This window comes from Heliangelus exortis, chromosome 18, assembly GCF_036169615.1.
Source record: "Heliangelus exortis chromosome 18, bHelExo1.hap1, whole genome shotgun sequence".
Lineage (NCBI taxonomy): Eukaryota > Metazoa > Chordata > Aves > Apodiformes > Trochilidae > Heliangelus > Heliangelus exortis.
This window is the reverse complement of record NC_092439.1, coordinates 7,715,882-7,728,957: the sequence shown is the minus strand read 5'-3', so window position 1 is coordinate 7,728,957 and position 13,076 is coordinate 7,715,882. Positions and strand designations below refer to the sequence as shown.

The 13,076-nt window shown below is 35.9% G+C and overlaps 1 protein-coding gene across 14 annotated transcripts in view; it reads left to right on the top strand.

Moving 5' to 3' along the window:
• BMAL1 (basic helix-loop-helix ARNT like 1) overlaps positions 1 to 13,076 on the top strand; it is a 39,420-nt gene that overhangs the window by 15,447 nt on the left and 10,897 nt on the right. For 7 of the 14 annotated variants that reach the window (XM_071762319.1, XM_071762317.1, XM_071762321.1 and 4 more), the window contains 10 exons: positions 1,642 to 1,763; positions 2,459 to 2,606; positions 3,804 to 3,878; positions 5,186 to 5,206; positions 6,230 to 6,268; positions 6,556 to 6,597; positions 7,420 to 7,577; positions 8,851 to 8,930; positions 9,844 to 9,936; positions 10,858 to 10,975. In XM_071762319.1, coding sequence (XP_071618420.1) covers positions 2,467 to 2,606; positions 3,804 to 3,878; positions 5,186 to 5,206; positions 6,230 to 6,268; positions 6,556 to 6,597; positions 7,420 to 7,577; positions 8,851 to 8,930; positions 9,844 to 9,936; positions 10,858 to 10,975 — 766 coding nt within the window. In that variant the 5' untranslated portion in view covers positions 1,642 to 1,763; positions 2,459 to 2,466. The other 7 variants (XM_071762324.1, XM_071762323.1, XM_071762322.1 and 4 more) reach the window with 3 other exon arrangements.

Genomic DNA, 13,076 nt, shown 5'->3' with positions numbered 1-13,076 from the left:
AAAATACCACTGCTTTATGTCAAAGATCTTCCTTTGACTCATACAGAGTATTTCATAATAAAGATTCTGATGTAGGAACTGCTTGTTACTTGCAGCAGCTATGCCCATGTGTGCCTGTATGCATCTTGAAATTATTATAAGGACTCTTGCAATCCTTGTGCTGCAGAGCAGAAATCTCCCACCACTGCTGAGTGCCTGCAGGTCTGGAGTTTTGCATCCACAAAACTTCTTGGAGAAATACAGACAGTGAAGATAAATAATTTTACTCTTCTGTTTCTTACTAGTTTGTACTGTGACAGTTAACTTTGGAGATGGAATACTGCTGTGAAGGGAAGTTGATGATTTCCTTTTTGTAGCTGTTTTTGGTTCAGTCATTACGCATAGGGACAATGAATATCTTTTCAATGAATTCTTCAGGAAACCACACAACACTTTTCCTCTGTCATTGCAAAACAGTGCTGCTAAGGTATGAGGCACTTCTGATTCATCACATAATGAATTGTGTTTCTTTTACAATAAGTGTGCATGTATGTTGGAGAGAACTGACTCTTGCCTAGGGGTAGCTGAAACTGATGGTGCTTGTGTAAAGAGGTCTTGACTCCCAGATGGGTGCTTGGCAGATGTAGTTGACCTATTTTAGCTCTGACCTTGATTTGCTCAGAGGTGTTTATGTACTCATGATCAGCTTTGCTGCATGATTAAGCTAGTCACATGTCATCTAACTTTTTTTTTTAAGGGATGAACAGTAAGATTTGTTTTTATTGTCTTATTAGCCTGCTACAGGGGGTTGGAGAAAGATTGAATGCAAGGGAGGGGAATCCTGAAGGAAGTAGTCCCAAACAGGTTGTGGAGAGACACTGTCATGTGAGACAGTGACAAAATGTCATTTGGTTGTCATCTACAGGAGAATTTAATCAGGAAGTGGACTGCATTTTTTCAAGTAGTCCTTGGAGTACTTTGGCAACAGGCTGGGCATCGTAATTGGAAGATTTGAACTTTGCTTATCTATATGGGTGACTTCTGTGTTCCTTCTCATAGAGATTTTTTGAGCTATTGAACAGCTAGGAGCTAGAGGTTGAAAATATATGAAAATACTGTCTTTCAGATTCATAAGAAAGCCTTGTGACAACATACTTGTGAATGAAGTGTTTACTGTTTAATATATTGGGGCATTTCAGGAGACCTGTGTGATTCTTAACTCTTATAATGCTAAAATGTAGGACTGTGGTTGTTAAAACTGGAATGAGCATTTGGGACATGGCAGAGAAAGGGCTGACTTGAGAAAACTGTAACAGCAGTTTAACTCATTCTGCTATCATCTGACAACAAATGTGTTCAGACCTGCTCATTGTAAGTGGAAGGAGTTAATCAAAGACCAAGCAATGATAAGCAAGACCCAAAAGGAAGTAATGCTGAAGAGATTTCTTCTGTTCTAAAGCTTCATCCATTGGAAATGCACATCCCAACATCTAACCCTTTTGATGATGGATAAAACTCTTACAGTTTATAAGGAAATTAAAACGCAGTCCTTGAGTAGAAAAAAAAAAAGTATTTGCTCTTGTAAATTGTGTCTAAAATGATTGTTCTAAATGCACTTGTTTTGAAAGTATTTTTTAAGGTTGTTGGTTTCTTTCTGTTCAGGTTTTTGAAAGTACATGACTAACAGAATAGGAGGCATGGAAGAGTTTTAAGGTGATTAACTGCTTCAGGCTGAGCATTATCATTTCACCAGGTTGATCTACACTTCCAAGACAGGCTTTCAGGTAAAAACTATGCTATGTTACTGTTGATGCCATTTAATAATAAATAAGATTTTCACAGTTTTTTCCAACAGTGTAGTTATTTGCAGTTTAGAGGGTTAACATGCATGTGTTGGAGGAAAAAGCTAACTAGATTAATTTGTACTTTTAAATTGTCTTCTGGTCTACTAGTGTTTTATTTGTGAGGTCTGCTGTGGTGGCAGTGTTTGTTTAACCTGATTTTTATTAAAATCTTCTGAATTATGTTCTCTGAAATTCAGTAGATTAGAACTCAAAACATATGAACTTCAAATGGAGAAACACTAAAAACAGTGTTCCCTGTCAGTGAAAGACAGAACTTATCCTTTACTTATTTTAGGTAGAAGCAGCTAGCTGGCCATTTAACATGAGTAAACCTGGTTTAGTTAAAAACCATGCTGACAATTCTTTAAAAAACAATAGTGTGAAGTATTTTATTTTGAGAACAGAACATGGTTTGTATACAATATTCAATACACCAGTAGCTGGAAAAGGAGAAATTACCTACGATCTGTTTTATGGCAGGAGGAAACAACAGAATTGTACTTTTGCAGTTTTTAAGAATCTAAGTTTGAGATTTTTTTTGTTAGTTAAAAATATGCAAGTTTCTGCCTTTATTAATGCAATGATTTGTTGTTGTTGTTGTGTTTTGTTTTTGTATGCGTTGGGATCAATATTAGATAATCCAATGGCAGACCAAAGGATGGACATATCTTCTACAATTAGTGACTTCATGTCACCAGACCCTGCTGACTTGATCTCCAGTTCCCTTAGTACTTCAGGAATGGATTCTAATAGGAAAAGAAAGGGAAGCTCTACTGATTATCAGTAAGTTGGATTTCTCTTGACTTAATGCTGCTAAACAGAGGCTGTGACATAGCAGTACATTGGGGGAGACAATGGATATATTTATAGCAATTTTAAAATTACCTTTTCCTGACAACTTTGTGTAAAGGTTTCACTAAAGAGAAAAGGTACTATGCACTAGGAGGAAAGTTCATTATTTAATAATAAAAATAAAGTCTTTATCTCAGTGCATCAAGAATTGAGGGCTACTGGCTACAGAAAGAAATCTTTGGCTGACAAGAGGGGGGAAAATAATACTGATGAATACACAATATAAAGGTTGATTATATCGGCCATTTACATAGGAAATAGAGTAACTTACTTGTGGGAGAGGAGATAATAAATTTATTTAAAAGCAGAAGCAAAACTAGGAATAGTTCCTTTTCTTCATCTGTTTTTTGCCTTTTTAGCCACTTCCTATCAGTGTTCTACCAGTCTTCGCCTGATGAAGCTATTTTGGTCTCCCAGTTGAATATGAATCTAAGTAGTCTCTGGTTTGCACCAGTAGATCTGCCTTTCATTTAATCAGCTGATTTACTCTTGTGTTGGTCCTTGCTTGTAGGCTATTATTCCTGACAAAATGAAAACTTAGTTTCTTCTGAATCAGTGGTACAATGCGGTTTTGTTTGAAGAAAGCTGCTTCTCTTCAGGAGAAGCTTCCTCATAATTGTGTTCAGAGGTACTGTCAAAGTCATAGCTTCTCTCAAAGTGTTTGAAATAAAAATCACACCAACTGTGCTTTAGAATATGAAGGTTGTGGTAGCTTTTGAGATTTCCAGATGTCTAATGTCTTCTGCACTGAATACACTCAGACCAACTTTAAGTCATTGGGCAAACATCATGTATTGTAACTTTACAAAGTCTAGCTGCGGTGTAAGTTGTGAATAGGTCCATGGGACCATTATTATTTGAGCTACATAGTCCATTTTTACAGGGAGGGGTGGAATTTTTAATCCATGCCAAGCATGACAATTAGGAATCAGGCTCCTTATGCATAGGACTTCTTTTTAGAAGAACAGACACAAAATGTTAAGTACTGTTTAAAGACCACAAACAGACAGCGTATGTGCCTTCTCTAATATGCATTTAGCCTTCCTGAAAAGCACATGACTCCTAGTTGAATTGACTACCACAAAATTTAGTGAAAAGCCTTGGTCTTAACAACTTCCTCTTCTCTAGAAAGACTTGCTCCATCTATATTCCTCTGGGTAGGAAGCATTGCTCGTCCTCTTTTCCAAAAGACAGCTTCCTCTTGTAAGTTATAATTCTGCCCTTTAGGTTGTGTGTGCATTTTATTAAATATGTGAGAACACTGCTTCCTTGAATCTTAAGTCAAACAAGTTTACTACAGCTGTCATGGTATCACAGTTCATGTTGTGTTGCAAAGGAACAAGTGTCTGTTAAATATTCCTATTTTAGAAGAGAACTTAAGGTAGACTTTCTTGGTCCCTCCTTCTATATGTATATATTCATGCACAGGTCTATAAAAGCTTAATTTCTTTTTTTTTTGGGTGTAGAGTTTCAGTTGAAATAATACCTGATAAGAAAGCAAAAAACATTAAACATTTGTACCTCTTTTAGAACTTGCTTTCTGGATTTTTCTAAGGCTAAATTGAATATTGTCGCAAGAAGTGTCCTGTAACTAAAGGTGGCATCACAAGTGGAAGACTAATGCCTCCTTTTGGTTTCCAAACCTGGATGCTGTTTGTGAGCATAAGAAGTGCTTTGAGCCATTGACTAAGAAAGACAGTAACTCACATGGACAAATTGAGAGATGAAGGAAACCTTTAGCATTATTCAAACTTCTTTTAAAACCCAATCACAAAGATAATCGATTTTAAAGTGCACTGAATAATATATGTTTCTTTAAGAAGGCTAATGTCCCGTGTGGAACAGGAATAACTAGTGTGTAATGGCTAATATGAGAAGAAGTCATAAGGGTCTCATAAAACAAAGCCTCTTTAACCATGTTAAAGCTCAGTGGTGTTTCAGGTCACTTAACAGTCTTGAGGTGATGCCAGTTGTCATCTTACATGTAGAAATTCTGTTTAATTTCCTTATGATATGATAAAGTCTATATAAAGATCAGCATTAGGACTTAAGTACTGACTGAAAGAAAACGTTCTTCTGTTGTGCTGATAGGAATAAAAAACTTAGAAACTGGGATCTTTTCCAACCACTCCTCCCCCCACTCTAACTTTGGAGTTTTCTGAAATTCTGTCTAACAAGGGCAACAGATATAAAGCACAGATCTTTCATTTCTGAAGATGAGACAATATCTGAATGATTTGCATAACATTATTTAGTTTAGTTGCTTTATTAATTTTTCACATTAATGTAATGAACTATGCTACCTTTTCTTAGAAAGCAGAATTATTCTTTCAGAAAGTAGATTAATTTGATCGAGCTTGTCTCCTTAGAATGTTCACTACTATTGTCTTGTTTTCATTGTGCTTTTTATTTCAAATAGAATATAAATTAGCTTGAGAATTTAGGCAGAAAATGTAAGACATTATTCTTACTTCCTATATATGGTGTACTTTATTTTTCTTTCTTTCCAGACTTGATGGCTTTCCTTTTGAGTAAGTATAAATATTTTAATAATTGGTTTCACTTGAAAAAGTTGATGGGTGTTTTTCATTGCCTTTCCCTCCCCTTAACTAAAATTTGCAAATAAAAATTAAACCAATATAAACCAGGCTTAGGAGTGTCCATTTAAGCAGAGTTGCAGTTCCTAATTCTTTTGTCTAATGGTGCCATACTCCTGGGCATTCAACTTTTTTTACCATATACAACTACAAAAACTTAGGCTTTCCTCTCCTTCTGTACATATGGTTGCAATAGTAAAATGTAACACAGGGTTTCCTTTTTATTCTTCATGCCCCCTTCCTTACTTTTCTTTTTTCTACATGTAGAGGCAGAAGTAAGATGTGTATCTACACTGGAAGTTGCACTAATTTAAAAAGGTGCTGGCTTAGTTTCATGGTCTCTTATCCTGTCCATTTATTCAGCCAATTTCAATGGTTCATTTGTCTAGATTATTACCACAGTGCTCCCCCAAAACACCCACCATAACACAGACTAACGTGTAGAACACACAGGTGTTTGCACAGAGTTGTTGAGGGCAATTTGTGAATTTTATGCTAGGCACTTTGATAACTGCACAATCTGGTTGAATTTTTTAGGTATAGTAAATGCAAGTTAGTATTATTTCTGATGAAGGCCTGAAAAATATCTGGTTTGAGGTGTCCTTTTTTCCTCTAGTTAACTGAAAAACATTCCTGTAACAGATGATATCTTTGAACTGCAGCATGTTTTACTGTCAAACACATCAAACTGTGCCATTTTGTTAGCTCTGGAGACACAGCTAATTTAAGAAAATGTTTGAATATAACAAAAAACACATATCTTCTTTATGTCCTTCTAGGTTCTTACATTTATATTCTTAATTTCTGTATTTAGGGTTTAAAGATGACAGGAATACTTTTTTCTGTTTGTGATATTTTGATAACAATTCTGCTAATCCTGCTTAATTTGTAGGGGGGGGCATGCATATAGGTATATAATATATATTGATATTATATTGCTTTATTCTGTTTCTGCAGGGAAGGTATGGATACAGATAAAGATGACCAACATGGAAGGTATTATTGATACAGTCACTAATATGTTAGTTCCACAGTACTGACATAGGATCCTGTGTGTAAATAGCTTTTTTCAGTGTCATTGTTTCTTTTCTTGTATAAAGGCTTAATATTGTTGAACACTTTGAGCCACAGTATTATAAATAATGATTTTTTCTGAAGAAAGGCTAAATAAATACTCAGATTTTTAAAAACGTATTTTAATGAGGATCTGTGGACAAGATGCATTAAAAGAATTGATGTTAGTGTTTTCAGCAGTGTAACTTTGTGGTATCATTTCTCAACAGACTGGAGTATACAGACCAACAAGGCAGAATAAAAAATGCAAGGTAATACTCTGAACAAGTATGTTGAAAATAATTTTTTTTGCCTTTTGCCATATACAAAACATTTGTATGTGTTTCTTACTCTGAAAATATTTTTTCTAGCTTTGACCTCTTATTTTTCTGCCTGTGTGTTTCTGATAATACTACATTCTTCATCTTGTTTCTTTCAACCTTGACAGTGGGTTGTAAAAGTCTTAACATCGATTCTTTAGTATTTCAAAATATAAACCAAAAAATAGATTAATGTTTATCATTATTTCTCCTTATTAGGAAGAGTTTAATTCAGAAGTATCTCAAATACTTCAAGCAGAAATCTATAGGATAAGTAGAAGATTTATATCGCCACAGCGCAGTTTAATTTAAATACTCATATAGTTCACTGATTAAAATTCGTAATATCATGCTTTATTCAATGTTTAATACACTGGAATTTGATAATTTTATTACGATTCCAGTTATGTTTCAGTGTACATGCTAACCACAAAGTGTTTAGCAGTAGAAATCTCTTGGTAATTTTGTTCTGTTTATTGGATTGGTTTAGAATTAAGGATTCAGTGTCCCATATAAAAACATTATATTTATTTTCTCGTAAATTAGAGCCACGTGCTGCAGCCTATTGCTTATAAATGTTACTCACCCAAATAATGAATATAAAATGTCTGAAAAATTCTCTATGTGGCTGTCCTTTTCACAAGCATTAGAGGATAGCTTAATTATCAGGAGGAGGTGGGTTTTGTGTTTTTATAATGCTGGATTTGGAGATGTTTTAATCTGATTTATTTTCTCATGCGTTCCTGTTTTTCCTCACCACCTTAACTTGTTTAGGGAGGCTCATAGTCAAATTGAAAAAAGACGTAGAGATAAAATGAACAGTTTTATAGATGAACTGGCATCTTTGGTACCAACGTGCAACGCGATGTCTCGGAAGCTGGATAAACTCACCGTGCTGAGGATGGCTGTCCAGCATATGAAAACTTTACGTGGTAAGTTGACTGGGGCTGGAGAGGTGGGGCTGAAACAGGACTGGAGGAGGATGGTGAAATGGTATTTCCCCAAAGCAGTACCTTTTCTCTCCTTTTCTTGCCCTTTTGCCAAGAAGGAGTAAGTTAATACATTTTGGGAGGACTTACCCCTTCTCCTTAGCATTTGATGCTGCATGTTAAGTTGTAGCTTACTGATTCATGGTCCAGTATCCTGATCCAGTTGTGAAATGTCTGCATGAGAAAAGAGTAATTTTCTATTATTTGACCTGGTCGATCATCACCATTTTATTCAATAAAGCAAGGGAGCTGAAGCAGGGAGGGGATGTGTGAACCAAAGGCCTTAAGTGGTAGTGCACAACTGTCTCCTGTGTAGCACTCAGTGGTGCTTTAATGAGCATGCAGAACTTGTTCTACAGAGAGGATAGATTTTAGGTGTAAGTAATATTCCTACAGGGCTTTGGAGGTTTTATATTCAGACCTTTAGCTCTGTGTGAAGGAATGGAGAGTACTGTGGAAATTTGATTTTAGTCTTTTTAACAGTTTCTGTTGCAAGCACCTGAAGGGAAACACAGAAGTTTGGAAGAGTTGTGTTTGCTGCAGATTTCTGTATGTCCTCCCTGCCAGGAGTGAATCAGTGGTTGAGTACAATCCGTGACAATGGTGAAAGCCTTCAAGAAGTGCACCCCTGCAAAAAGATAGGGATGCAGATAATCTGAAGAGTCACTGTTCTAGTTTTAAGGAGACCCTGTGTCTTCCAATCATATTTATCCTAGAGTTTTTGAAAGGTTTAACTTTTTCTTCCACTGTCATTTGATTAGGTTAGTACTTCAGGGCCTACTAATTCGACACTCTTGTCTTTATGAGGGTAACAGAATGAGGAGTACTCCTTAATAAACAGCTGCCTCATTTGTTGTTAATGTTGGGCTTTAGTGTGAAAGACAAAAAACATAAAAACATCTTTTACATAGACTGTAAGTCAAGGACAGCGTTTAGTTTAAAAAGTATGCTAAGGAATGCTTTTATATTTCAGAAGGCATTTAATTTGCATTGCTACATAATACAATATTTGTGTTTCAGCCAAAAAAGCTTCATCCTTTTTAAAGTTAATTCCAACAGAGTTCATGTTGATAGAAAAACAAAACAAAGAAGCAACTTTCATTAGAAAGAACATCTGCAATGAATAACAGTATAAGAAGGGGACAAAGCGAAATTGCTCATTTAAGTTTCTATTGTTAAGTTTGTGATATGGGAATTGCTTGTTTGTTTATTTTAGGTGCTACAAACCCATATACAGAAGCAAACTATAAACCTGCTTTTCTATCAGATGATGAATTAAAACATCTTATTCTCAGGGTAGGTATCAACTTTTAATTAAGGTATATTAATGGCGGTGAATTTTACCTCTCCCAAAGCAAAGCACAGGTATATTTCTGCTTTGTATCTCAGCTTAAGAATGTTCTGATTATGGAGGATATTGAAGAATTCTGCAAGACCACTGCATAATGTCAATGTTTGATGATGACTAATATCTCTAATTTAAGCAGATAGATTTAAAAGAGAGATCTGAGGGAGATCTGATACTTTGATGATAACCATCAGAATCTTATTCCATAAAATGAAACAAAATTACATGAACTGTTTTCTTGCTGACATTCTGACATGGGCTAACATGTCATGATTTTCAGCATACAGTGATATAATGAACACCTTTTTTTGAGGTAATTAATGTAACATGAGTTAGTTCGTTTGGCTGCTTGCTATACACTTCTTTTATAGTGTGCAGAGTATATATAATTTCTCAACAGTTAAGCTCTTAGTAGTTTGGGTACTTTGTGGTGCATGAAGAATGTAATCTATACAGTATTGTGACTCTAAAGCTATAAAATTAGAGCCTAATCCTGTGTGTTTGTATGTAACTGAAAAAGAGTGCTATTGAAATGGGAATTACTTGCCTCCAGGCACATAAATAAATATCCAGGTTATGTTTGGTTGCTAAACCAAGAACTATGGAATAAATACAGTTAAAATAATATTTCCACTAAAAGGTACTATTAAACATAGTGTTATCCAACAAGACATGGATTCTTTTTTCCTCTCAAAAGTGATCTTTACATTTGGGAAATGATGCCCAAAATTATGCCAAAACTGTTTTTAGATGCAAAAAAACTCTATTGTAATTTTCTATCTTGCCTGTTGTCTCAGTTATCTCTAAATGCTAAGAAATTCTACTGTAGAAAAAGTTATTTTTTTTCTTTTTCCTAATTAGGCAGCAGATGGATTTCTTTTTGTTGTGGGCTGTGACAGAGGGAAGATACTATTTGTTTCAGAATCTGTCTTCAAAATCCTCAACTACAGTCAGGTATTCTTTTCCATTTTAAGTAATATTAAGGTGTAAAAGATCTTAAAGCTATTTCATGATTATGAGGTTATGTGGAGGGGTATTTATGTGACTAGCTTGTCTTAGAAGATGACATTTGTTACAGAGGAAGACCTTTGCTCTGCCACATCCTTGTGAGAGAATTGTTTCTGGTTTCCATTCAAAGGAGATGAAAAGGAAATAAATATACTTCACTGACTGATGAATTCTGATCAGGGATTTCCCCTCAGGCTGGTAATAACATGATCTAGTTGGGAGTGTAAGCAAATACTGAAAAATCAGTCTGAGGTTCTTCCAATAGCTTTGTGTGAGTTCTTTTAACATAGTTTGCTTCCTGTCTATTCTGGTTTCGCTAGCATGGTTACTGATGTAAACTGGGAAGCAGTTATACCAAAGCCAGGTTTTTAATGTATGCTTAATGTGAGGCTTTCCTTGCACTGTATATCGTGTAAATAATATTCTTCATTCTTTCTTTCATCAGGCATCCTTACCAAATTTCAAAAAAGTATGAGCTTCAAAAGTTTTCCTCAGCCAGCCTGTAGTTAGGTATATACTAAGTACCCAATCGTCATGGAAATACTGAAAGAGAACATGTGCGGTTATGATATTTTTCCTTCAAATATGTAGCATGTGAAGTGAGACTGAAGAGAAACCAGAATATTTGTGGTGAATTGAGCATGCTATTTCTGTAAAACTAGTACTAAAATAATGAAGTAACTTACTATGGAATATAGTCATAACTAAAATATTTGGAGAAAACATACCTTCCCTTAAATCCTGGATCTCGGATGTTTGGCCTGTGTTAGACACATATGTAAAAGAGTTGTTTCTGATAGATGCTAGAATTGGGAAAATATACTGAACAATTATTTTAATATTTGACTGAATATTCAATCTCTACAGAATGATTTGATTGGACAGAGTTTATTTGATTATCTTCATCCTAAAGACATTGCCAAAGTGAAGGAGCAGCTCTCTTCTTCTGATACTGCACCACGAGAAAGGCTTATAGATGCAAAAAGTAAGTATTATCACCTTTTAACAAGCAGCTGTGCACCCAGATTCAGTGCTTCTAAATATTTGAATATTTGTGTAATGTCAAAAGCGTGTGTCCTGTTTGGATTGTGCCTAACGCCAAGGGAGTTGATGATGGGGTGAGAGGAGGGGAAGGAAAGTATGAAACAGATACTTGAGTGTAAAAGCTGCAATACAGATCCATTAGGCTTAACTGGCTTCAGCTGTGAGGTATTCTCTCTTTTCCAGATATCAAAGGTTTAAATTTTTCCAAGAAAACATATGAAATAGTTGTTCTAAGATGTCATTTTTAAGAATCAGAATACACTCAGTATTATTTTGATAATTCTTAGCTGCCAGGTATTATATAATTAGTTTGTTTTTACTTATTGCCACCTCCTTCAACGACCTAGCTTTTCTCTTAAAAGGTTTTTAACATAGTCCTTGGAATAATTTCCCCTTCTATGTCTCTTAGCTCTCTTCCACTCTGGTATTTTAAAGCAGCTCTGTATCTCTGCTGCTTTTGAGGTGAGTGGGTGTTTAATTCAGTCTCGTAACAGGAGTCTGCATTGCTTAAGTAGAAGGTGGTATCTTACAACTGCAGATTTCCAGGTCATTAAGTCTCATGCTTGTCAGGAGCAGAAATCTCTAGCATCTCATCTCAGAGAAGCCACCAGCTCAACATCAGAAACTGAAGCTAAGAGATCATTCCAGGGCAGTGAGCCTTGAGGTTCCAGCTATATCAGCTGAAGTTTTCTGGCTCCTGGATTTGTCTGGTTGTCAAGTATTGTGTATCCAGTGCTAGCTCGATTTTTGTATGCCTCTGACAAATTTATGGCTGAAATAACACTATGAATTAAAATCTTGCCATCTGCTATGATAGACTGATTGGTAGAATTTCAAGGACTCATGTTCTTAAGCATACTAGTGTGTATGTATGTATGTATTTATTTTTGTTTGCATGAGTGACTCAAGCACAGCTTCTACTCTCACCACTGAACAGCAGTTCAGAGTGCATGTGGTGCAGGACAGTCTGACCTCCCTGAGGTGACCTCAACTCAATTCAAATTTTAAGGGAGGCACGCTTTACACTAAAACATTGGCATAATTTTCCTCCTCATGTTAGAAAGCCTAGAGGGCCCTAGAAGCTTTTCTATCTGTTTATAGCTGTTTGTGTATTCATATCCCCATACAGAAATGGTTGAAGTGGATAGCAAACTGTGCAGAAGTTTCTATGTGATTTAAATCCTCCCATCAGCTCTTGGAGCGCTGTCCTCTGGAGCTCCAGCTGCACCACTGGCTGATACCTGCACTCCTGATGCATGCCAGGCATCTCTCTGGAGCTCTGTTAGTACCAGCACCCTGCTGTTGTCTCCTAGAGTTGATGTGTGGTTTGGTACTGTGTTTCTCTGGTTACTTTCCACAGAAAAGAATCTAAGAATCTCCTGTAAGAACATGGGAAAGGTCAGGATTTATTGTTAGGGAATGTTGGTATGCACTTATTCCCATAAGACTAGAGAGACTTCTTGTGCATAACTGGAGCCTGGGGGATTTGCAGTCCCTTTGTAGGCCACTGCTACCTTTTTTCATCCTTCTATCAGACCAATAAAAAATCTGATGTCTAGAAACACACCAGTTAAGATGGACCTGGAATGGCCCTGGGCCTCGTCTGCTCTATAGATGCATATGTGCTCTCATATGATTTCTGATAGAAAAGTCTTCCAGTCTTAATGGTCATAGCCTGCTGGGTGACTATGTATGAGTACTGCTCTGGTTACGGGTAAATAATCTCTATTTTTAATCATTTGATTAATGTTCAAAGACATTGCAATGTTTATTGCAAAACTTGGGTGGATTTCTTAAAATCTTCTGCTAATCTGTGCATTGAGATCCGTGTGTTCTCAATCTTATCTCAATGTTTTCATGCTAGAAAGTGTAATTAGAAATTCTAATGTTGATATGGTCAGGTGAGTCCTGCACATATTCACTTACATGAAAAACTCCAAGTAGGACTTCTGCTTGGTATAAAGAAGGGTATTAAAGGAATTCTGTGCAATTCCAAGCAAAATTGAAACATCATATGGGTGGGTTGTGTGATGTAATAATTT